At 58.1% G+C, this 24,107-nt stretch overlaps 5 protein-coding genes across 5 annotated transcripts; 4 read left to right on the top strand and 1 right to left on the bottom strand.

Moving 5' to 3' along the window:
• Positions 1 to 2,865: 2,865 nt before the first annotated feature.
• On the top strand, positions 2,866 to 4,518 carry UGA2 (succinate semialdehyde dehydrogenase NADP+ linked; the record flags this gene model as incomplete). The annotated part of the gene is made up of 2 exons (XM_066772915.1): positions 2,866 to 2,979; positions 3,040 to 4,518. 2 exons carry the CDS (start codon positions 2,866 to 2,868, stop codon positions 4,516 to 4,518), a joined length of 1,593 nt encoding a protein of 530 aa, XP_066635482.1.
• A 4,153-nt stretch (positions 4,519 to 8,671) lies between these two features.
• Positions 8,672 to 12,988, top strand: SLS55_001420 (uncharacterized protein; the record flags this gene model as incomplete). Its single annotated transcript, XM_066772914.1, has 4 exons — positions 8,672 to 8,719; positions 8,772 to 11,916; positions 11,975 to 12,156; positions 12,218 to 12,988. 4 exons carry the CDS (start codon positions 8,672 to 8,674, stop codon positions 12,986 to 12,988), a joined length of 4,146 nt encoding a protein of 1,381 aa, XP_066635481.1.
• Positions 12,989 to 14,325: 1,337 nt separating this feature from the next.
• SLS55_001419 (uncharacterized protein) lies at positions 14,326 to 15,701 on the top strand (the record flags this gene model as incomplete). The annotated part of the gene is made up of 3 exons (XM_066772913.1): positions 14,326 to 14,733; positions 14,824 to 15,099; positions 15,225 to 15,701. The coding sequence occupies 3 exons, from the start codon at positions 14,326 to 14,328 to the stop codon at positions 15,699 to 15,701; spliced, it is 1,161 nt and encodes a 386-aa protein (XP_066635480.1).
• A 5,376-nt stretch (positions 15,702 to 21,077) lies between these two features.
• SLS55_001418 (uncharacterized protein) lies at positions 21,078 to 22,260 on the top strand (the record flags this gene model as incomplete). Its single annotated transcript, XM_066772912.1, has 2 exons — positions 21,078 to 21,813; positions 21,884 to 22,260. The coding sequence occupies 2 exons, from the start codon at positions 21,078 to 21,080 to the stop codon at positions 22,258 to 22,260; spliced, it is 1,113 nt and encodes a 370-aa protein (XP_066635479.1).
• A 533-nt stretch (positions 22,261 to 22,793) lies between these two features.
• Positions 22,794 to 23,518, bottom strand: SLS55_001417 (uncharacterized protein; the record flags this gene model as incomplete). Its single annotated transcript, XM_066772911.1, has 2 exons — positions 22,794 to 22,984; positions 23,050 to 23,518. The coding sequence occupies 2 exons, from the start codon at positions 23,516 to 23,518 to the stop codon at positions 22,794 to 22,796; spliced, it is 660 nt and encodes a 219-aa protein (XP_066635478.1).
• Between the last annotated feature and the right edge of the window lie 589 nt (positions 23,519 to 24,107).

Below are 24,107 nucleotides of genomic sequence, written 5' to 3'. Positions count from 1 at the left end.
ACGGTAGCAGCCAGATTAGCTGGACGACGCTGACCAGGACTTCTTGGAAGGCCAGCTGATCAAAAGCGAAAGACTGTCTGCTCTGGAGACGCGTGCTCCGGGTCTCGGTCAACTCGCGACATACCCGCCTGGAGCATCTATTTGGCTTTATGTAGATGATATGCAAATCGAGACATCGTATCACAGCTTGGAGGTGTCATCGTGGTCAAAGATTGCTAAGAAATCCACTCTGCATGCTCGAACAAATCATTGCCGCTTCAGGACATGCCAGGCTTCTCAATTGGGGACTTCACGATTGTAGCGGAGAGCTCAGCTTGGTGTTGCGGCTCTGAATAGCGGGGGCACGGAAGATCTTGCTCAGCACGCCTCTTCATCGCCTCTACACAACATACCAACCACGAACAAGCAACCATGCCCAACTCTCGGTAATCCCGTACCCAAGGAAGTTTTCAACCGACCAACAGCCAGCGCACAAAAACAAGCATCATCACCTGGAGGACCAGAGCTACAAGCATCTCCCACCGGGAGAAGGTGGACCGGCAGCGCCCGGAGGACGCGCCTGCAAAGTACGTACACCAACAAGCCGATCAAGCCCGGACAGCGACACGGCGACTTTTCTTGGAGCTGGCTCGGCGGGCAGGTCGTCGCGCGTCCCCGTTTGCAGGCGTACGGGCACTTTGGGCCCTCAGAGCCTTCCGTTCCTTCACGATGTCCTGCGCATACGTCTCCAAGTCCTCCGCGGGGAGAAAGGTCAAGGTCGCCGGCGGGGCCTTCGTTCAAAGAGTAACGACTGCAGAACCCGTCCCACTCCAGGACGTTCCGGTCCCAACGGCAGAGGCGGGCCATCCCGTTGTGGCCCTTGGGGAATCGCATTGCCCCGAACGTGCATGTGAACAGAGCCTCGAGGATAAGGATGAGCAGGCGTCCCGGAGGACCTGCGCCGTCGAGTACGAACGTCCCAGGCCGCCGGCCGCATTGGCTTCAGCCCAGTCGCAATCCTGCGGCATCTCCACACTAAGCGCTGAGAAATCCACGGTCAAGTCCCTTGCCGCAGCCGTGACATACTGATCCGCTAGCTCTACAGAAGAAAAGTACACTCGGTCATGCTCCTCCCGCGGGCCCTCGAGAACCATGCACTCGGAAGATTTAGCGGCATTTGCACTTGTTTCCGCAGGCGGTAGAGATTGACGCTGCGGAGGTAGAGGCAGCTTGCCGTATTTCTTCTCATTCTCTTCCTTCAGTTTGCGACGTTCCTCCACAGGTAGGTCCCGCGCCTGACAGAGTCTGGCGATGTGACCTGGTTCAGCACAAAGGAAGCATTGCCGATTAGCAGGAGGAGGGAAGCCTTGTCCTGTCGCCGGAGGGTAACCTTGCCTGCCTGCGGGTAGGCCTGTCCTTGGTTGGGAGGGTAAGCTGGTCCTTGGTTTCGTACTGTCCAAACTGCACGCAGACACCACCCATTATGTCTGCTGCTCGGACTCAACGGATGAGGACATGGAAGACGATCCGGGCCGGACTCCGGGATTGAAGAGAATGACCTTCCAGGACTTCATGATCCGGGCCAAAAACCTGGCAGAGAGGGCCCCAGTAACGATCAAATCGGACTCCACAGATTCCGATGCAGAGCTCCTTGTCACCCGCGCGCCATTTCCCGACGTACGCGAACTTGAAACCGAAGGCAGCATCCATGCCCCTCTACATGTCTAAGAAGGGTCAATACCAAGGAGAAGTCTTGTCAGCGTTAGAGGAGGCCGGAGTGATTGTACGATGTGAATCGTCATGGAGCGCGAAGACTAAGTTTGTGCAGAAGAAGGAGGGAGCCGACAAAGGTGCCATTCGAAGTCAGATGAGGATGGTCCATCCTTTTGTTCCATCAACAATGCCACGAATGGCCCGGGTAGACCAACCCGGCGGACCGCCAGTGGGCTGGCACGCGACGGCGGTATTGGGCCGCGACGACTTCTGATGTTCCATTCACGACCTGCCCTGCACGGTGACCGGTGTTCCTCTCTTCTGTCCAGCTCCTCCACCAGCTCCCGAAGCCATTCGTGACACCCGGCCAATGGTCCTCCGTGGTGGTGTTGAGGATCACAAGGCTGGTGTTGATGTACGCCGACGTAGTTTTCGATCTCCCCCCTCTCGGACGTTTGCCCACTCCTCAGCCTCCTTCACGCCTTGATCGACCAGCTTCTCACATGATTCATCTGGGCGAAAAGCGACCTCTTGGAGCTCTCTTCGCGCGCTCGACCAGGCCGTTCGGCAGGTGCAAAACAGAAGCTGCAGCGTTCGACCAGGCCGTGCACGGCCGCCGTGATGGGCTGGGATACGTTTGCGGTCTGCACCGATTGTCTGGTCGGTATCCTCGATGTGGATGATTACGGGTGGTGGCTGGCAGAGCTCGCAAAAGGTGGTGATGGCGGGAGATGTTGTCGAGGTGAGTCCAAATAGGGCTTCTCCGAAGTCGGGGCCCGTGCAGCGGTTACCCGACGACCCCACAGCACGTCGCGTCGGCTCGCCGCTGTTGACGCTGACGTCCGTCGGCCCATCTCCGCCATTGACGCGCCCCGCGACGAGATACCCGCCAGTCGACAGCTCGAGCAGCTTCAAAACCACGCCTGCCGCTGCTGCTGACCCAAAATCCACCATTGTTCCTCCGTTTACTGATCCGCGCGTCAGCAGAGCTGCTGCAATCCCCGAACGTCATCATCCGTCATCGCAGCTCCCCGCATCTCGCCGCTGCAGCTCGCCCATCGCCGAATCAGAAGCCCGAGCTCCCGCTGAGCTCCGCCGGCTGAGCTACTTTTCGCCGCCGCCCTTCTCCCACTCTCGACCCATCACAGCTCGCCCCGCACTACATAACACATCATGAGGCCCATCCTCGCGTTCGCAGCAAGGACCGCCGTCCGCTCGCGCTTCAATCCCGTCTCATTCCCCGTCCTCCGCTCAAGAACATACGCAATGGGCCACAACATCCCTCCGGTGAGTTGACGGACGGTTGTCTACAACCAGGCATTGGCTGACCCTTTCGGCGCGTGGCAGCTCAGCGACAAGTCGCTCCTCAAGACCAAGTCCTACATCAACGGCGAATGGGTTGGCGCGGCATCCGGCAAGACTTTCGAGGTCACCGATCCGTCAACAGGCGCAGTCATCGCCACCCAGCCTGAGATGGACTCGGCAGACACCCAGAAGGCCATCGACGCCGCAGCAGCAGCCCTGCCGGCCTTCAGCAAACTCACCGGCCGCGAACGCGCCCGCTACCTGCGCAAGTGGTACGACCTGATGATCGAGAACGCCGACGACCTCGCCAAGCTCATAACATGGGAGAACGGAAAGCCGCTGGCGGATGCAAAGGGCGAGGTTGCCTATGCCTCCAACTTCTTTGAGTGGTTCTCTGAGGAGGCGCCGCGCATCTACGGCACCACCATCCCCGCCACTGTCGGCGCAAACCGCGTCTTCACCCGCAAGGAGCCTGTCGGTGTGTGCGGCCTGATTACGCCTTGGAACTTCCCCGCCGCCATGATCACTCGCAAGATCGGTCCCGCCCTGGCTGCTGGCTGCACAGTCGTCGCAAAGTCTCCTGGTGAGACCCCTCTGACCGCCGCCGCTCTTGCGGAGCTCGCGCACCGCGCCGGCATCCCCAAGGGCGTCGTCAACTTTGTCACGGCACTCGACAACACCCCCGAAGTCGGCAACCTCATCACCACGTCCCCCACCATCAAGAAGGTGTCCTTCACCGGCAGCACCAACGTCGGCAAGCTCCTCATGAAGCAATCCAGCAGCACGCTCAAGAAGCTCTCCTTCGAGCTCGGCGGCAACGCACCCTTCATCGTCTTCGACGATGCCGACCTGGACGTGGCGGTCAACGGCGCCATCGCCAGCAAGTTCCGCAGCTCGGGCCAGACGTGCGTGTGCGCCAACCGCATCTACGTGCAGCGCGGCATCTACGACAAGTTCGCGGCCGCCTTCGCCGAGAAAGTCAAGGCGTTCAAGGTCGGCGGCGGCTACGACGAGGGCGTCACGCACGGCCCGCTCATCCACGACCGCGCCGTCGGCAAGGTGGCCGAGCACGTCGAGGACGCGGTCAAGCACGGCGCCACGGTGCTCGTCGGCGGCCAGAAGCTGCCCGACCTGGGCGCCAACTTCTTCCAGCCCACGGTCCTGCGCGACGTCACCAACGACATGCGCATCGCCCACGAGGAGACGTTCGGCCCCGTCGGCGCCCTGTTCGCCTTCGACACCGAGGCCGACGTCGTGCGCCTCGCCAACGCGGCCGAGGTCGGCCTGGCGGGCTATTTCTTCAGCAAAGATGTCCACCGCTGCTACCGCGTCGCGGAGGCCCTCGAGGTCGGCATGGTCGGCGTCAACACCGGCCTCATCTCCGACGTCGCCAGCCCCTTTGGCGGCGTCAAGGAGAGCGGCTTCGGCCGCGAGGGCAGCTTCCTCGGCGTCGACGAGTATGTTGTTACTAAGACCATTACGCTTGGAGGTATGGGCGAGCCGTTGCAGGGATCGTCGTAGATGTAGATGTGGAGGAGGGTTAAGGGGGAAGGGATGGCTGGATGGCTTGTTTGTAACACGAAACAGAGCAAAGCAAAACAAAAGCAAAGAAATGGTTGGACCCTCGAGGGTTTGATGGATGAACGGGCAAGGATGGAAGGAAGGAAGGGTGGGATATCATGAATTGCTTGTTATGTATTATTTTTTACATTGGCGGCGGACGGAAGGAATTTTCCTTCGCGGTATGTATGTATGCATCGTGGGGAGGAAGGGAGGGGGAATTGGATGATGGCGGATCGAATGGAAATCACAAATGTAACGTTGCCAAAAGGAACATATCTCAAAGAAAGACAGAATTGTTCAACTTACCCTCAGCGCACCTTGTTGAACGTTGTTTTTTTATTTGTGTGTGCGATTGACTGGTGCTTGCTTCTGCGTTGTGGGTTCACGCGCGCAACCCGCCTCCTGGGCGATAGCCATCATCATTCCCAACCTTCGTCTTCGTTATTTGTACTGTTGTTCGCCGTGTCGTCGTAACGCTGCGAAGAAAGAGGTAGGGGGGCGAGAAAACGCATTATGGAACATTGGCTCTCCATCTACGCATTTTTTTTTCCGCCTCGTCACGTTGCCCGCTCTTCAAACTCTGGCTGTGGTCAATTATGGAGACAGGCAGTCGGGATAGACATAGGGTCGAGGGCGTAGAAGAGGAGAGGCTTCGAGTGTTGTTGTCCTCGGCCTTTTTTTTTTCTCTCCTCCATCCAAGTCGAGATGAGGACGAACGGCCCGCTATCTTCACAGTACAAAAAACCATATTGGAATGCTATCGTCACGGTTGCGGAATTCATGCAAAAAGTTCCATTTTGCCCGAGCAAGGCTTTTGGTAGCGAGTGAAGAAATGATGTCAAGGGAATAGACCCGAAACAAAGGATATACCCTGTATATACAAAACCCTTTTCCCCCTTCCCTCTGTCCGTCAGTTGAGAAGGCAGATCGGCAAGCGGACATCGGGGGTGGAGTAAAAGAATAAGAAAAAAAGAAATAACGTCATTCGTTTCATGTTACCGACAAACCGGAGTATGGACTCTTACCCTTCCTTCCCTCTTCCTCCCGACAGGACCACAAAAGGTCCAACGGAAAAATGAAGGAAATTGTCCGTGTTGACGCGCGGCGCAAAACCACCACTCAGTAGTTGCCCAGTGTGAAGATCTTCGAGGCGCAGCAGACCCTGATAAGCATCACAGGGGAAGAGAAATCCCGAACAGTCAGCAAAACTCTCGCGCGGATGGTGAAGAACGCCGAATTAGGGGCGTCGTGGAAGACACACACACACAAACACAACTCAGACGGATAGGAGAGGTCAAGGAATACGATGGACAACAAGGGGTAAAAAAAAAAAAAGAAAAACTCACAGATGGTCCATCCCACTCAACCCCTTGCAACTTCCCTCAGCCTCACCCGATCCATCGCCACCGTAACCAGGCGCCCCCGACGAATCACCCGTCTCTCCGCCGGCCGGAGCGGAGGCCGTCACTGTCGTGGTCATCAGAACGGTCACTTGGCCGCCGCCGGGGTTGCAGGCGCTGGCGCTGCTGCTACCTTCACCGCTGGAACCGCCGGTGCCGGGAGGAGTGGCGACGGTGCTGAGAGTGGTGGGGGCGACGGAGCCTGTGGGGCGGTGGAGAGAGAGAGGGTTGGTCAGTAGTGATCATCACAATAGCAAGATTGTTGACGAAGAGGGGGGGAGAGGGGGGAGGATTCTGGGGATACGAGAGACCATGACGAGGCAGGTAGCCAACAACAGACCCGTGGTCGCGGCTGATGAAAAGCCGGGATGGCTGGTGGGGGCATGGGGAGGATAGACATACTCGTAGCTTCCGGCGCCGACGCAGACGGCGACGCCGCCGGCGTGCTGCTGGCAGCTGCAGAGGTAGCCTCGGGGGTACTGCTACTGGTAGCCTCTGCCGGCGGCGACGACGACGCCTCGGTCGTCGGAGCGGCAGCGGAGGCGGCCGTGGCCACGCACGAGCAGATGGACTGGGCGCCCGACGAGGCCTGCAGCGCCGTCTCGATGTTGTTGCCGCACGCGCTCAGCACGCACTGGGTGAGGGCCGAGTTGGTGGCCAGCGCGGCCGACGACGAGCACCCGCACGCGTAGTCGGTCTCGACGGTGCAGCCGATGGACGACTTGGCCGCGAGCAGGCACGACTGCGCGCACGAGGGGACGAGCGACTGCGCGGAGCTGACGCAGCCGGCCTGCGCTGAGGCGAGGGCGGCGAAGAGGATGCTGCCAAGGATTGTGGTGGCGGTGGTCTTCATGGTGGCAGCGGGGAAGTGTGGGGATGGTTGTTGTTGTTATTATTATTGTTCACACCAGCGATTGGTTTGTAGGGGGGAAGGAAAGATGATTGAGGAGGAACAGCTCGGTATGATGAATGTTGGCTGATGCTGATTCGAATTGTCGATATAGGATCGATGTTATATCTTCTTCAAGCTCACTGCGCCTTGGCGAAGCACATGCTTCCGAGAGACGCTCTAGTGGTCATTGTCCCCGAAGGCTACTTGAAAAGGATATATGATGGTCAGGCATCGGAGCGGAGACGAGGCCCAGATGGACGCAGTCAGGAAACAGGAAACAATGAAGCGAGCGGGGTTGGCGTGTATCTGCAGCTGAGGCCGGGCATGGCAAAAAGTATCGAAACGACGGGGGGGCTTGAGAGTTTGGGTAGGTCGAGGGCTAAGCTATGCCGACGTTAGCTTGGCTGCTGCAGGGGGACGGGGGTGCGTATGGGGAAATGCGGGGAAGCTTAAAGTTGTTGCTGCCAGGAACCAGGCACGGACCAGGGCGGCTGTTTAACTCTTCGCAGCTTAGTACATGTGACGTCGGGCATGGGGAGTTGCAGAGCCTCGGTGGAGGGTGAGAATTGGATTTCACGTGGTAGCAGGAACTGAGCAAGGCGGGCCGAGATTGTCTCAGTCCAACTGGAAGTGGAAAGTGCCTATTCATCATCGACCAATTAGATTCAAGGGGCAGAGACGATGATCGCATGGTAAAGGAAACGGGACTATTGATCGTCAGAATTGCTTTGGCGAAAAGAGAAGGTGGAGATTGAGAGCAGAGTTAATCGTAAGGAGTATTTCAACAATCATAGAAGGCCAGCCTCGGCTCGTAAAAGTGCGGGCGGCGAATGAGGAGGGTGTAGTTGGACGCGCATGTGATGGATACACGTAGGGGAAGAGGCCGCACTCGCATTTGATGTAGGTGAATCGACGATATTTTTTCCTTGATCACGGGCGTGGCGGCAACGCTCTAGTTCATATTCCATCTTGTTCGGCATTGCGCCCTTGGACAGCTGTCCGACTCTTTCACGGACAAGCGACGAGGCGAAATCGCAGGTCGATGGAACGCTGGCATGGCGGTGCGGGGGGCAAGCACACAGCGTGGCGTGAGTTCACAGATGGATTGGCGGGTGTTGCACGTATGAGGGATGGAGCCAGTCCACAAGGATGCTGAAAAGTTAATGCGAGCCTGGCCACAGCGACACAGCCACTCTATGTGCCAGTAGTGGCTCCTGCCGCAACGCACGTGAAACGAGCCTGGGAATAAGACGGGCGACCAGACTAATTGCTGACTGCAACAAGAAATCAACCTCGTGTCCACCTCGACAGGATGAATGTACTCTGGTTGTTCGTGCTGGCCGAGGGCCGGCAGCAGGGCATGGGTTGCCGGGGCGTAACGGAGATGGTGGGCCGAGAGATGGAGATGATGGTGGTGGGAGTGGAGAGTGGTGGTGGAATGTCGGAAAGCGTGGCCGATGGGCGGGCGGTGGCAGAAAACGAGTCACGGTGAGGTCATCCACCGAGCCGCATCACCACCGCGGGGCTGCCGCAACAACTCCCGAACCGCTCCTCACGCGCCTCTGCGCTCGGCGGGAGACAGCTGCTGACATCGCATCCTCTCGCCATTGCTTCACCAAAGCGCCATCTCACTGGGTCGATTGCGCCTGTCCGTCAAATCCGGCCGCGAAATCCATCGGCTGGAGATCCCGATCACCGAGCATCAGCCCTAGCTCTCTACGCCCATTATAAAGCACACCAAGACACCCCGCCGTCTTCCAGCGCGTCAGCAGTCTTTCCTTCTTTTCTGCCTTTCCAATTTCCCTTCCAGTAGAGCATAATGGGTTCCGAAAAGAAGGCAGAGCGGGGAATCCGCATCGCCATCGACGTACGCACTTCCGCCCGCAACCCCCCATCCCTACTGACCAGCTATCCCATAGCGCGGTGGCACCTTCACCGACTGCGTCGGCAACCCCGGAACTGGCAAGATGGAGGACGATGTCATCATCAAGCTCCTCTCCGTCGACCCCCAGAACTACGATGATGCCCCGCTGGAAGGCATTCGCCGGTTGCTGGAGAAATTCACCGGCCACGACATTCCGCGCGGCCAGCCCCTCGACACCTCCAACATCGAGAGCATCCGCATGGGCACCACCGTCGCCACCAACGCTCTCCTGGAGCGGAAAGGAGAGGACATCGCCATGGTCGTCACCAAGGGCTTCAAGGACTGCCTGGAAATCGGCAACCAGTCAAGACCCAACATCTTCGACCTGGATATCCGGAAACCCGAGGTTCTCTACAAGCACGTTGTCGAGATCGACGAGCGCGTGACTCTCGAGGACTACGCCGAGGATCCTGAGAGAACAGAGACCAAGGCCGAGCCTCTCGAAAAAGCTGGTCCCAACGCCGATCTCGTTCGCGGCCTTTCCGGAGAAGCCGTGAGAATATTGCAAAGGCCTGAAGACGACATCATCCGGAAACAGCTGCAGGAAGTCTACGACAGCGGCCTCCGGAGCATTGCTGTCTGCCTGATGCATGGCTACACCTACCCACACCACGAGGCGCTTGTCGGCAGGATAGCCAAGGAGATCGGCTTCGACCATGTGAGCCTGAGCCACGAGCTGATGCCCATGATCAAGCTTGTTCCCCGTGCCACCTCTGCTTGTGCCGACGCCTACCTCACCCCTGCAATCAGGAAGTACATCGACGGCTTCTCAAAAGGTTTCGCCGGTGGCCTGGGCACTGAGAGCGTCAAGAAAGAGGCCGGCAACAAGGGTGCACGCTGCGAGTTCATGCAGAGCGATGGTGGTCTCGTCGATGTAGACATCTTCTCTGGTCTCCGTGCTATTCTCTCCGGTCCCGCTGGTGGTGTCGTTGGATACGCCCTCACTTCGTATGATCCGAAGACGAAGATCCCCGTCATCGGGTTCGACATGGGTGGTACCAGCACAGACGTCAGTCGTTACGGTGCCGGCAAATACGATCACGTCTTCGAGACGACAACAGCAGGCGTCACCATTCAATCCCCTCAACTCGACATCAACACTGTTGCAGCTGGAGGTGGCAGCCGCTTGTTCTTTAGGAACGGCCTGTTCGTCGTCGGTCCCGAATCTGCAAGCGCTCACCCTGGCCCAGCATGTTACCGCAAGGGCGGTCCTTTGACCATCACCGATGCCAACCTTTTCCTTGGCAGACTCTTGCCTGACTTCTTCCCCAAGATTTTTGGCAAGAACGAGAACGAGCCACTTGATGCCGAGGCGAGCAAGAAGCTCTTCGAGGAGTTGACCGAGAAGATTAACAAGGAAGTTGGTGGCCCCAAGGAGAAGGACATGTCCATGGACGAAGTCGCCTATGGTTTCATCAAGATCGCAAACGAGACCATGACAAGACCCATTCGTTCATTGACTGAGGCCAGAGGTCACGATACTTCAAAACACCGGCTGGCTACTTTCGGTGGCGCTGGTGGCCAGCACGCCGTCGCCATCGCCCAAGCTCTCGGAGTGTCTCAGATCCTCATCCACCGCTACTCTTCCGTCCTCTCCGCCTACGGTATGGCACTGGCCGACGTGGTGGACGAGAGGCAGGAACCGGACTCCAAGGTCTGGTCCGACACGGACGAGGACACCAAGAAGTATCTGCAGCAGAAGATGCAGGACTTGAAGAGCAAATCAACCGCAACACTCAAAGACCAGGGCTTCCCTGAAGAGCAGATTCACTTCGAGGAATACCTGAACATGCGCTACCGTGGCACCGAATCCGCTCTGATGGTGATCAAGCCGACCAAGGAAGAGGCCGACAAGGAGTATGGCGGTGAACAGTGGTCGTTCGGCAAGGCTTTCGTCAAACAGCATGAGCAGGAGTTCGGTTTCACTCTTCCTGACCGCGACATCATCATCGATGATGTTCGTGCGAGAGGCATTGGCAAGACCTTCGAGGGACTGGAGAAGACTGTCGACGACCAACTGCAGGAGATCAAGCCCAACGACATTTCCAAGGGTGAGAAACAGTACGGCACCAGCTCCGTCTACTTCGATGGTGGCAGGCAGGAAACCCCAATTTACAAGTTGGAAGACCTCGCTACCGGCGATCGCCTGCAGGGACCTGCCATCATCGCCGACGGCACCCAAACCATCGTCGTCACGCCCGACGCTTCGGCTCTCCTCATCAACACGCATGTTGTCATCAATATCGGAGAGACCAACAGCCAGGAGAAGAAGGTCGACACGAAGCAGGTTGATCCAATCATGCTGAGTATCTTTGCGCACCGCTTCATGGCCATCGCCGAACAGATGGGCAGGGCTCTGCAGAAGACCAGCGTGAGCACAAACGTGAAAGAGCGTCTCGACTACTCCTGCGCCCTTTTCGATGCCGAGGGTGGCCTTGTCGCGAACGCACCGCATCTTCCAGTCCATCTTGGCTCCATGTCTACTTGTGTGCGGAAACAGGCGAGTATTTGGAAGGGAAAACTGAAGCGTGGTGACGTTCTCGTCTCCAACCACCCCATGTTCGGCGGAACACATCTGCCTGACATCACCGTCATCACGCCCGCATTCAGTGGCGACAAGATCGTCTTCTACGTGGCATCTCGCGCTCACCATGCCGACATTGGTGGTATACTCCCTGGATCGATGCCCCCTCACTCGCGGGAACTCTTCCAAGAAGGTGCCGCAATCAAGACAGAGAAACTGGTCTCTGAAGGTCACTTCAACGAGGAGCGTATTACAGAACTCTTGCACAAGGAGCCCGCCCAGTATCCTGGATGCAGTGGAACCAGGTGTCTGGCAGACAACATCAATGACCTGAAAGCTCAAGTTGCCGCCAACCAGAAGGGCATCAACCTCATCAGCACGCTGATTGAGGACTACGGAGAAGATGTCGTCCAGTTCTACATGCATAACATTCAGGACAATGCTGAGCAGAGCGTCAAACAATTGCTCAAGGAGGTCAGCAAACGCTTCGAAGGCCAAGACCTTTCCGCAGTCGACTACATGGACGACGGTAGCCCGATCCAGCTGAAGGTCACGATTGATGCCGAGAAGGGAGAGGCTGTGTTTGATTTTGAGGGAACCGGCCCTGAGGTCTACGGTACGTAAACCTGATGCGTTGCTGTTTGTGGTGCCTAGAACTAACCCATCTATCACAGGAAATATCAATGCACCGGAAGCTGTCACATACTCAGCGATCATCTACTGCCTCCGATGCCTCATCAAGGAAGACATTCCTCTCAACCAAGGCTGTCTGAAACCGATCAAAGTCAAGATCCCCAAGAAGTCCTTCCTCTCACCATCGGACAAAGCCGCGGTTGTCGGAGGCAACGTGCTCACAGTAAGTTCTCCCCTTTGCCCCCTTCCCTCCGACCATCATCTAAACCTTCTTCCCTTCGCAGAGCCAACGCGTCACCGACGTCGTCCTCAAAGCGTTCCGCGCCTGCGCCGCCTCGCAAGGCGACTGCAACAACCTCACCTTCGGCTACGGCGGCAACGTGGCGGGCGAGGCCGAGCAGAAGGGCTTCGGCTACTACGAGACGATCGCGGGCGGCTCGGGCGCGGGGCCGACGTGGAACGGGTCGTCGGGGGTGCACACGCACATGACCAACACGCGCATCACCGACGCCGAGGTCTTCGAGCGCCGGTACCCTGTTATTCTTCGCGAATTCGGCCTCCGCGCGGGCAGCGGTGGACAGGGCCAGCACCCCGGCGGCGACGGCGTCGTCCGCGACATCGAGTTCCGCATACCCGTCATGGTCTCCATCCTGTCCGAGCGCCGCGTCTACCACCCGTACGGCCTCGAGGGCGGCGGCGACGCGGCGTGCGGGCTGAACGTCTGGGTCAGGCACGTCGGCCGGTCCGACGAGAATGCCGACGCCGTTACTACCGCTACGAATGGGAACGGCAATGGGAATGGGAATGGGAGCGCGTGGAAGAGGGACGACGGGGCGACGGCAGTAGAGGAAAGCGAATGGCGCTTCGTCAACCTCGGCGCGAAGAATACGGCCAGTATGCAGCCGGGCGAGCGCATCATCATTAATACTCCTGGCGGCGGTGGCTGGGGGCGGGTCGGAGAGGAGAGTCGGGTCGTGAGGAGGGAGGATCATCGCGAGGCGTGGCGGAAGGGGAGTGTGGCCGCGAGGGCGGAGACGGCGGAGACGTCGCAGTAGAGTAGATTTTTGGTTTGGTTTTGGGTTTGGGTTTTGGGGGGGTTCCTTTTTGTATCAGGTTCGGGTGTGGAGGTTTGTACATATATACATACATACCCTGATTTTATTGTTGTTGGTTTGAGGTGGGGCATTGGTGATGTGGTCTGTCTTTGGTGTTTTGACGCACAACTTGAGTCGAGGGCCATCCATGAGAGGTGGAAATCACCAGCCGACACCTTGATGGATTTTGTACGTCAATCAATCCGTAAGTCTATTCATTGATAACGCTAGCAATTACTTTGGCTAGGATAAACTTCCAAGAGACGACTGAGCTTCGGCGTGCACCTCCAGCCTTGCGCAAAAGACTTTCGCAAGAATCGATGAATGAGAAGAAAAGGAGGTCAAACAAGATGCATACATGCCAGCGATGCTGAAGAGAAAACGGTTTCAATGCGGACAGCAAAGGTGCTCAGTGGGTATCGTTTCACACAATGAAATGAAGTCAAAATAGGCTAAAGTATACAGTTCTCTCTCCCCGCGTCGAACTGCCGATCCTCCACACACGTCACGCTGTCACAACTCCGCGTCTCCGCATTGAACCACGCACCCCGTCATCCACATCCCTCTTCCAGTTAGCGACGTGTTCCCTCCCCCAGACCGGTTTTCCTCCTGTATCAAGAAAAGGCGGGGTAACGCAAGCCACTATCAACCAAGCTCTCAGCCGTTTCCGCCAGCCGCGCGCCCGCCTGCGAATCAACGCTGACAAAGACGCCATCAAGCTTTCATTCCCGGCCGCATAAGCAATTCCCGGGACTCTGCGGATCCTCTTACCAACCCGCCGACCCGGCGCCCCCTAAGCCACATGGCGACGATAACGCGGCGGCTCTCATGGTCCGTCGATCAAACCTGTTCTCGCCCCTCTCGTTCCCGCCGAACCGCCACTTAGCGTCCATCTTGTTGATATCGCCGCTTTCCCACCGACTATCACCGGCGCCAGTCCTCTCTTGCAGGCCAATGGAGCATGGCTGTTGAGCCCGTCGTGGCGTATCTCCCCCGCAGGACACTGCCATGGCCTCGGCATTGCGGCTGCCGCACAGTGACACCATGTTGCCCCTCCCGTCTCCTCTGGCTATGAGGCGCAGCGCGGGACAACAACAACGCCGTGCGGGTACAAAGAGCAGGTCTCCCCCGGATTAAGCATCCTTTTCTCCGCAATTCGTTCTCCACACTTACTCAACCTGCAGCCCGCTGCTGCTTGCTTTGTCTCTAAATTTATTCCTCTTTCCTCTACTCGCCGGAATTCCCGCTCCCCTCTCGGCATCTATTGTTTTGAGTACTCGACTCGATCGGAGACGACAATGAGCGACGCCGGTCTGCACAGGCTCCAGACGCTGGAGGTGGGCGCGACCGATGCCGTGCAGAAGCACTACGCCCGCCGCATCGTCGAACGGCGGCCCGTGTCCGAGCGGAAGCTCGAGTTCGAGCAGAAGAGGCCGCGGTGGCTCAGGGAGATGCTGGCGGAAGCAACCGGGGTGTTCTTTTACGGTATGATTGACCCGAGTGTTGATTGGGTAGACGGACGCCCTTTTCTCATCGTGGCGTGTACGTACGCAGTCTACCCGGGCATCGCTTCCACCGCGTCGTTTTTCCTGAACGAGACGGAGCCGGCGTTTGGGTCGCTGCTCCAGATCGGCTTCGCGTACGCGTTTGGCATCGCCTTCGCCATCATCACTTGCGCCTCCACGTCTGGTGGCCACTTCAATCCGGTACGTTCCCAATCCAACAAAGAGAGAGAGTCCGCAACACCACAACGATTGATTCATCGCTGACCAAGAGACGATAAAATCGTTGCACAGGCCGTCACCATCTGCTTCGCCATCTGGCAGGACTTTCCGTGGAAGAAGGTGCCCGTGTACATCTTCTCGCAGATCTTCGGCGCCTTCATGGCGGGCATGGTGCTGATGGGCCAGTACCACGAGCAGATGGCCGCCTTCGACGCCGCGTCGCTGGCCAAGGTCGGCTCGTCCGTCTACAACGGCGGGCCCGCCAGCATCCTGTGCACCTTCCCCGGCGAGACTCAGCACAACCTCGGCTACCTGTTCCTGATCGAGTTCTTCGTCGACGCGTATATCGTAAGCCTCTCTCTCCTTCCCATCATCCTCACCCCCATCCATCATCCGTCCCTACTCCCCCCCCCCCCCCACATACATCCCCCGACCGAACCGAACCGATCGACCAACGCGGGGGAAACCAACAGGCAATCGTAATCTGGTCCGCCCTCGACCCCGCCAACCCCTTCGTCTCGCCCGCCTCCGCCCCCTTCGTCATCGGCTTCGCCTACGCCGCCATGGTGTGGGGCTTCGCATCCATCTCCATCTCGACCAACCTCGCCCGCGACCTGGGCACGCGCATCGTCGCCGCCATCTTCTTCGGCGGCGAGGCTTTCTCGTACCGTTCGTACTGCTGGATCGCCATCTTGGTCAACGTCCCCGCGACGTTTGCGGCGACGTGCTATTACGAGCTCGTGTTGAGGGATAGTCTGGCGAAGCTCGGGACGGGCAGGGCGGTGCATGAGGGCGGCGATGTGGGGCTGCAGAGGCATTTGAGCCGTGTGGGGTGGGCGGATGAGGTGGGGGGCGGCGGTGGCGGGTGGGTGATGGATGACAAGAGGGCGAGTGGAGGTGGGGGCGCGGGGGGGAATGGGTTGGGTGTGGAGATGAAGGAGGTTGTTTGAATTGCTTGTTCTTTTTCTTTCGATGGCCTGCTTTGCCCCAGGCCCGCCCGCGCTTTAGGATCATGTCAACACTGCACATGCAGGAAAATGAAGTTTACTCGCTTTCTTTCGCGTCTCTGCTGGCTGTTTTCGCGCGTCTCCGACACCAGCCAGACTGCCATGAGTTAGCTCAGTAAGACTGCTACAAGCCAACCCAGCCGCTAAGAACACACATCTCCTTTGCTCAGCCTTCCCGACGAGCTTCTGTTGCTGATTCGCAAGCATAGCCATGATGCTACGGGCACTTTTGTAGACGTCAAGTCGTCCTGGTCGGCGATGCCGCGGGTCCGTGTGGATGGTGAGGAGGTGAAGTGTCGGTTGTAACGCTGAGCCGAAGAGGCAGTGAACCTCCTGGTCGATCGCACCTGCCAACATCGGGTTGCCGAAGGCTAAATGCACCCTACCGAGGTTCTGCGTTGGTATGTACAAGCCTCGCGATGGCCGATTCAAGATCTACCTCGAGAGGAAATGCGGCCCCGCTTCCATCGCACAGATTGCCCAGAACACTCGTATCGGGCTTCTCATGATACCCGGCGTTACCTTCGTCTATCGAAGTCATCGCACCGATCATGATCCGGATGACAGACGCCTCAGACAACTCACGCCCAGGTCTCTACAGTCGGATCTGGAGAGCAAAATCACCCAGCTGGCGGACATGGTGATACTTATCTTCAGCACCTTCAAAGCTGTTGAGAGCATCACTTATTCCCAAGATGAAGGGCTCACTCTGACATAGCTCAGATTGGAATAGAGACTCCAGCAGAATGTCACAAAATCCCCTGACTTCGCTATCTGGCCCATCCGCGTCGTGTTATGCGAAAGCGGCGTCGATCTGAGACGGCTCGCTCTGTCCGAGCTCCATATCAACTGGCCAATGTGCCCGTCCCATCCGCAGAGCTATCAAAGGTGGCTCGAGCAACCAGGTAAATGGTTGAGAGGAGGAAGGAAACAGATGTTTGGTAGCGAAGAAGTCTGCATGTCTCCGTCTCCCTGTGAAGTAGATGTTCGGAAAGAAGTGTAGAGCATATCATCTCAGAAATCCCGAAGTTCCGGCAAGTACCCATCATGCATTCTCATTTCATCAGTATGAACAATCAAAGCGACGACTCTAATAGGTCTGTCTTTACACGATTATCTTATGCTTAAGGACTCCCTGCATAAGTGTCTCGATAGATGATGAAATTATCTGTTATATCTTATAGTCCGTAGACTTATTCAGATCCATTCTTTTAAATTCCACGCGCGTAAAAGTCCCCCGAGCCGTGACGGACATCCAGGTGGGCCAACGCCGAGACTTAAAAATTTAAGTATAATGTCTAGACGTTTACTTTGATGGTCCCACGTAAGGAAATGGCATCATTGGCGCAGGGCATAAGCCTTTTCTGGGGCCTCAACGTCGACAATCGGCGAGCTTCCCCTTTGAGAGGTCCACTATTGGTCCTTGCGGCAAGAAAAGTGCTTCCTCCAGCACTTCGACCTGAGTAGCCAGCTTGGCTAAGAGTCTCATTTCTCTTAATCAACCAAATCATTATCTCACTTTGCAGCAAAGATCCAGCCTGATCGTCTCATGTAATCCACCACCCCAGCCACGTATCATCCGCCGTAATCGAGTCTGCCGTGCAAGCGCATATGGGGGCAGCAGTCCAACAGCTCCAATCGCCAGCGATGGCAGGCAAACCGAAGCCCTCTTCCTCCTCCCCGCACAATCCGCCATCCAATCAACCCCGGCCCCCTTCAACCCAGCGCACCTTGCCCACCCACCCAGCTAGCTAGCCGCCCCTCCCTCACGAGCCGCCGGCATACTCGCTAGGTAGACACACCTGTCATCGCGAAACACCACTACCAACTCCCCAAGGCCGTCGCCGTCGTCCCCTCCTAACGTGTCGCACACGTCGATCAAGATGTCCCGCCACCCACGTCGACGTCGGCCTGCTCATCCGCATGGATAAGCAACAGCATATCCCCTACCACCCAGTACGGCGAGCTGAGGGCAGCTGGCAGCGGGCGAGGAAGAAGAAGCGGTGCAGGGGCCCGCGGATGGAGAGGAGGGTCGGGTGAGGGTTGGTGCGGTTGTGATGACGATGTGTCGGAGAGCGATCACGGCGGAGGGAGGGGGTGGTAGTGCGTGCGATGGCCTACGAGGGGTTTTCAGTGTGCACGTTAGGGAGGGGAACGAGAGAGCGGGCGTACGTACCCGTGGTGGTACCTAAAGGCGGAGGCTGAGCGGAGGCCCGATGTTCGCTGATCGGTGAGACGCAGGCGCAGCTCGCGATTGCGCCGTGCATCTTGCAATTGGGCATTTCCGGGCCACGGCACCGCAAGAGCTCTCTGGACAGCGTGAGTTGGGAGTAATACGTTGGCTTGGGTTTGACCAACCCGTTTGAGAGTGGCCTCGAGAAGTAGGCTGTAGGCTCCCATAGGACAACAGGAGCGATTAGACGCCGCAAGTGTTCTCTAGGTGCCATTCTCCGCCTCATCGATAGAATTGAATTAGGCTTATCTATAGCATTGACAAGAATCGTCGTCGTGGTCGTCGTCGGGCTGGAAGATGACTCCCTGGTGGTGTCGACGACAGTCGTAGATGGTCAGATTGCGGATAGCTTGGGCGATGGCTGGAGTGTGCAACACAATGCACAGCTCGGCAATGCGCAGAGGATGGAAGAAGAAGCCTAAGTCGGCGACGTGTTTGACGAAGGAGAAGGTGGACTAATTGGCTTGCAGCTCCTTCGATGTCATGCGGAGGCTGCCGCAGTCTGTAACGTCCAGGAAGTCGGCAATGGCTGTAACAATGTCGGCAGGCAGAGTCTGCAAGCGGGACACGGAGGTTTTCATCGCTTACCTAGGTAGGGCTGAGGGCGGGACGGAGAGGGGGCGGCGTGGTTCAGCGAGCGCGCAAAAATGGCAGAAGAGCAGCCATGCGTCGCGCTAACCGCCTTCGGCTTTCATCGAGGCCGCCGCAGCCAGAACCGCAGGCAGCATAGCCCGTAGCAGCGCAGCGCTGTCGGAACGAGTGTTGCGCTCCAGGCGTGCAAGCGAATTCAGCTTCTTTAGCACGCTCTTCCTGACCCAACTGATCTTTATGCTCAAACGCGAGTCGAAGACGAGGCAGGGCAGTGGCTCGAAAATGCCTAGCTACGCAAGCCAGCTGAAGTACGAGAAGTTACAACAGTGAGGAACAACGCGCACTTAGCGTCTGGCCGGTCTACAGAGGGAGCCTCGAAGTCCAGCGAGAGTATTCGCGGCAACGCTATGTTGTTTCGCCTAGCGGGCTATGTACCACAATCGGTATGGTACTACAGGCGTCCAGCCAGCTATTGTGCGCTGGGCTTCAAGGTCTTAGATGCAAATTCTACGCAGCCCAGCGCAGCGCAGCGTTGTCGACATGCGCAAACGCAGCCATGCGCAAGCACCGCCATGCCGCGCTCGGGCTGCAAGCCGCGCTACCGTTGCGCGAACCACCCGCGGCCATCTATGAATCGCGAGCGTGAGCTGCTGCTGTAACGGTACTGCGACCTTCCTGCTCTCGTTCCATCTAGATATATCATCCATGTGAGCCCCCCTTAGCGAAGCGAGGTGTAGCCGGGCGCCGGGCTAACTGGACGGAGTACGTCGAGTAGCTGGCGAAGATAGATAACAAAGCGGAGGCGCGATAGAAGGAGGCGAGGAAGCGTAGATAGCGAAACGTGGGCACGGTGGAAGCGGGCGACGATCGAAGCGTAGAAACGGGGAAAGCGAGGGGCGGGGCGTAGCTAAGGCGAGAAGAAGCGCAGGCAGAGCAGCGAACGTAGATGGGTCGAAGCTTCGAGAGTTTAGAGGCATGCGAACGCGCTAAGGAACGCATAGACACGAAGTCACCTCACTTCCGAAGTGCTTCTGGCTAATGGATAGCTGGAAATCTTGCTGGACGCACCTCGCCCCAGCTGACAGGACCAAGTAGGTGTTGCCGGAGCTTTTCAATCGCTCTAATCTTGACGCAATCCCTTCGCATCGCTAAGCATCGCCCTCCCAAGACGTTTGTCTGCTGCTAGGCGCTATGTTTGCGCACTCTACGTATGTCAGCGAAGTAGGTTTGCAAAGACGGAGTCACGCATTGAAGCGAACTAGCGAGAAGTATCGTTCCATGACCAAAAAGCACCGCAAAGAAGATCAAGCCCCTCCCAAAGAAAACCATGTCCGCTTCCTGGCAGGACTAGGACACGAAAGCAAGAAATGAATTCAACTGGCACGGCGCCTCGGTCCCGGTCCCGGTCAAATCAAGATCTTTGCACGTACGACGCAAGGCCAGGATGCCTTCGACGGGACGAGCTGGGCGCAGCTCAAACTCGAGCTGATCCAAGCTGCTGACCATGTGCTTGCAGATTTCGTCAAACACCTCTTGAGGGACGCTGACGAGTATCGGCTGAGGGACTACGAGGGGAGCAGAGGTGGCAGACACAATGGAGTCCATGTTCGGCAAGTCAGAGGGGCTGTCGCGCTTGCTGTGCGCTGGAAGGCACACTGGTTGCTCAGCGGCAGGAGTGTTTGGTAAATGCGATGAGGCGGTTAACCTGACATCAGAAAGAGTTAGCAGTAGGTTGTAGGTAAGGTACTTTCGCAAGCATGAGCGGGCCTGCCTGGCGGTACGCCATGGAGAGGATTCTTGTAAAAGCGACGGCAAAGCGGGTGCTAGAAGTGCATCAAGACTTGATCCTCACGAGCAATCACTGTAGAAAGGTAGCAGGAGTGCACATAGTGCCGTAGAATAGCGCAAGCAGCTTGGAAGAAGGCAGATGCTGTCGTTGACTGGCACTGTCTGTCGTGTCAGGGTATGAAATCATGTACCAAAATGTGCGCGCTGTGGCACCGATCTCTGTTGCACACTTTAAAGGCAGCTTCCTGGTATAGCTCTCTCTGTATACTGCAGGGTGATTGGAGAACAGAGATGTCTGTAGTTGTCCAGTCACACGCCGAGGCGGAAGGCGGAGGGCATCAGGGGCATGGAAATGGAAGAACGGTGGCGGCTGATAGGCGTTGGCAGAGTTGCAAGCGCAGCCCTGAGCAGGAGGCCACGGACCTCGCTAAGCGAGCGCGCAAAAACCTGGAGCCTGGCGCACGCGTTTTTGCCGCGCATCGAAAGTCCTAGTGGTGACTGATCCGCCGACTCCACCTCCTCGTCATCCACAACCTTTCTTCGCACCGACGATCAGCACAGAACCATACACGCCCTCTCCTCACCCCTGAATCAATCGCTACGAGCGTATACAACCTTCTCTACCTCCCTGCGAACTCTTAGATCTTCCAGATCTCTGACCGTTCTTCCAACCAACGATCAGAACAACACACTCCACGCCCTCCACAATGAATCCGAACACCTCCTCTAACGCCGATTGGCTGACGCGCGTCTCGCGACCCCCTGCTCACGGGCGCTCGCCACTATCCAACGTCCCCAAGGACGTCTTCCTCGTGCTCATGGACTCTCTCGACTGCGCCGGCCTCTGCGGCATGCGCGGCACGTGCCGCTCGCTGCGCGACCTCATCGACAAGGACTTCCCGCAGAAGCACTGCCCCACGCTGGAAGCAGACTTCTCGATGACCGGGCTGCGCGTGCTCGAAAACTTCGCGACGACGACCGTCTTCGGGCCGGTGCTGCCGGCGCTCAGCTTCAACGTGTCGGCCTTCCGGGCGCCCGACTACATGGCGGAGGCGGACCTGTGGGTCGAGGACAACGCCGACAACGTGTTCGCGCGGCGGCGCGAGGTGACGGCCGCCTTCGTGCCGCGCCTCGCCGCCGCGCTCGCGCGCTTCCCGGCGCTGGAGGAGATCGAACTCCGCGACGCCTTCTTTGACCCGTGGTGGAGGGCCCACGTCGTGCACGGCAACGAGCCCGTCGCCTCGTGGGCCGTCAACGCCCTCAGCCGCGCCCTGCTCCTCCCCGCCGCGGCCGACATCCGCCTCAAACACCTCACCGTGTTGGGCGACAACTACCACCTCCCCGGCTCGCTCCGCAGCCGCCGCCAGCGACTGCCCGGCGCCGTCGATGCCGGCGGCCTGGCCGGCCTCGAGAGCCTGTGTGTCGGCCTGCCGCTGAACGTCGGTAAGTCTGCTGCTGCGCACCCCGCATCCACCACTTCTTGAATGTTAGATAATACGTGACCACCACCTAGACACCGAGCCCGCGTACGACAGCCTGCTGGAGGTGATCAACGGGCTGCCGGGCGTGCCCTCGCTCTCGCTCACCAACGCCCACGGCGGCTTCTGGCGGGGCACCGCCGTCGGCGCCAACTACCTGGCGGGCGCGATCCGGTGCCCCAACCTTCGGGAAGTCAGCATCAGCGGGCTCGAAGTCGAGCCGGACCCGGTCAAGCGGCTCCTGCTGCGCCATGCCGCCACCCTGCGGAAGGTGCACGTCGAGGAGTGCTTCGAGCTCGACGAGTGCTGCCGCCGAGACTGCGAGCCCGTGATCCGCGACTTCGCGGCCGAGCGGCTCGCGCTGGATGCCGGCCAGCCCGTCATCGTCTGTGACCCTGACCACTTCTCTTAGGGGGGAGGGGGAGGGGGAGCAGACGATGACGGGCGGCTTGGGGTGGGGGTTTGGGTTGGAAGGGGGCTGGGTGCCTGGGGGATGCTGGGACCGCAGCTCGTGCCGTTTAATTGGGGTTTGGCCTTTTCTTTTTCACTACGGCAAGGTTTGGGAGGGAGGCGAATAAGTTGCTAATACCCTCACACTGATACACTGAGCGCGTTCTGTTTGGCGGATGGAGTTCTTTTTACCCAGTCGTTTTCCACCGGGCTGACCGGCTAAGGGGAGGGTAGGATACGACCGGGCCTTGGCAGCGCAGACACTTCCCTAGGAATCCATGACGTTCGTTCCGGGTCACCACTCCAGCTCCACTTGTCAACAAGGCTACACAGACATGCCAAGTGTCACAAAAGTAAGCGATGAGAAGAGGGTTCCGCGACACTTTTGGTGTTCTATCTCTATCTACTACTAAGCCAGTCAGCCTCCTTCACACGCCGCCCAGATCCCCTAGACTGTTTCCTGCACTCCTCAGCTCTGTGGTTCATCTCCTCCGCTCAATAGCCGATCAGGTACTTGAGGCCCTGTATGAGCGAGAGGATGGCAGGCGAGAGCGTGGAAGTGGATGCGTTCAGCGACGAGTTGACGACGGGGAGCGACCCGTGAACCAGGATGTTGACCGAAAGCAGCAGGCCAGCAAGGATGCTCATGACATTGTTGATGATGATGCCGAGGACCATCAAGACACCTATCGAGAAGCGTCAGGTTCGATCCACCGTCATCATACGTGAAGGGGGCGAAGGAAGAACTTACCGGAACCGAGCTTGTTGACGGCGTACTGCAGGGTGTAGAGGACCTCGTTGACGATGGCGATGGCCGAGTTGGCGATGGTGACGGTGTCGCCGCCGAGCTGGCCGCCGAGGGTGCCGATCTGGGTGGTGCCGGCGCCCAGCACCGCGCCGATGGCGTTGAGCTCGCTGCGGATGATCATCATCGCGTTGTTCTTCTGCACCCACGTCGAGTTCTCGTTGATGGTCGCCAGCGTGTCGTTGATCTTGCCCGTGTGGTCCCGCACCTGGTCGTAGTTGGACAACAGCACCGCGTTGACCGACACCGACGCCGACACCGACACCGACGCCGACCCGGACGCGCTGACCTGCCGCTTCTCCATGTCGAACGGCTCGGAGACGGGGCTGAGCAGCTCGTCGTCGATCACGGGGACCGCGTAGACGGTGGAGACGAGCGTGGCGAAGGCCACGGCGACGGCGGCGGTGATTCTCATTTTGGCGGATCGTGGGAGTGTTTTTGACGAGGGGGGACTGTTGGGTTGGAGTGATGCCTTGATGAAGAGGAACTGTGAATGTTGTGTTCTGGGAGAAGCATGTCCTCTGCAGCAAGCATTAAATACATGTCTCATGGAGGCTTCTACAAACTGAACTTGAAGGAAATGCCGAACTGCACCAGGCGCGAATGTTGATGTCCGAAAGCATCACCAAGCTCGCGTGGTGCCAGCGGGCCGCTCCACTGGTCAAAACGTTAATCCCTTCCCCCTTGCTTCCCAGTGCCGGTAGTTTGCCGTCCCCGTTGTCTTCCACATTCTTTGGTGAAAATTTCCGCAAAAGGCATGAAGCAATGTCTTCTAGCGGCTGTCTGTGTAACAGCTGGCTTTTTCGCTTTTCCCGACCCCGCGGTATCCGCCCGAACGTCGAACATTCTTTGCTGCGCTCAGCTGCACATACTTCCAAAGCTCGAGCCTGGCTGTGCACGACAGAGAGATGGGCGTGCAAAATGCCGTCGTAGCCGATGGCGCCACACAGCAAGTCGATTGGCGTAGCAGAAGATGAAAGTACCCCTTAAATCTCCAACGTGAC

This window comes from Diplodia seriata (assembly GCF_021436955.1).
Source record: "Diplodia seriata strain FDS-637 chromosome Unknown scaffold_2, whole genome shotgun sequence".
Classification (NCBI taxonomy): Eukaryota; Fungi; Ascomycota; class Dothideomycetes; order Botryosphaeriales; family Botryosphaeriaceae; genus Diplodia; species Diplodia seriata.
The sequence above is the reverse complement of the archived record's forward strand: the minus strand, read 5'-3'. Positions and strand labels throughout refer to the sequence as shown.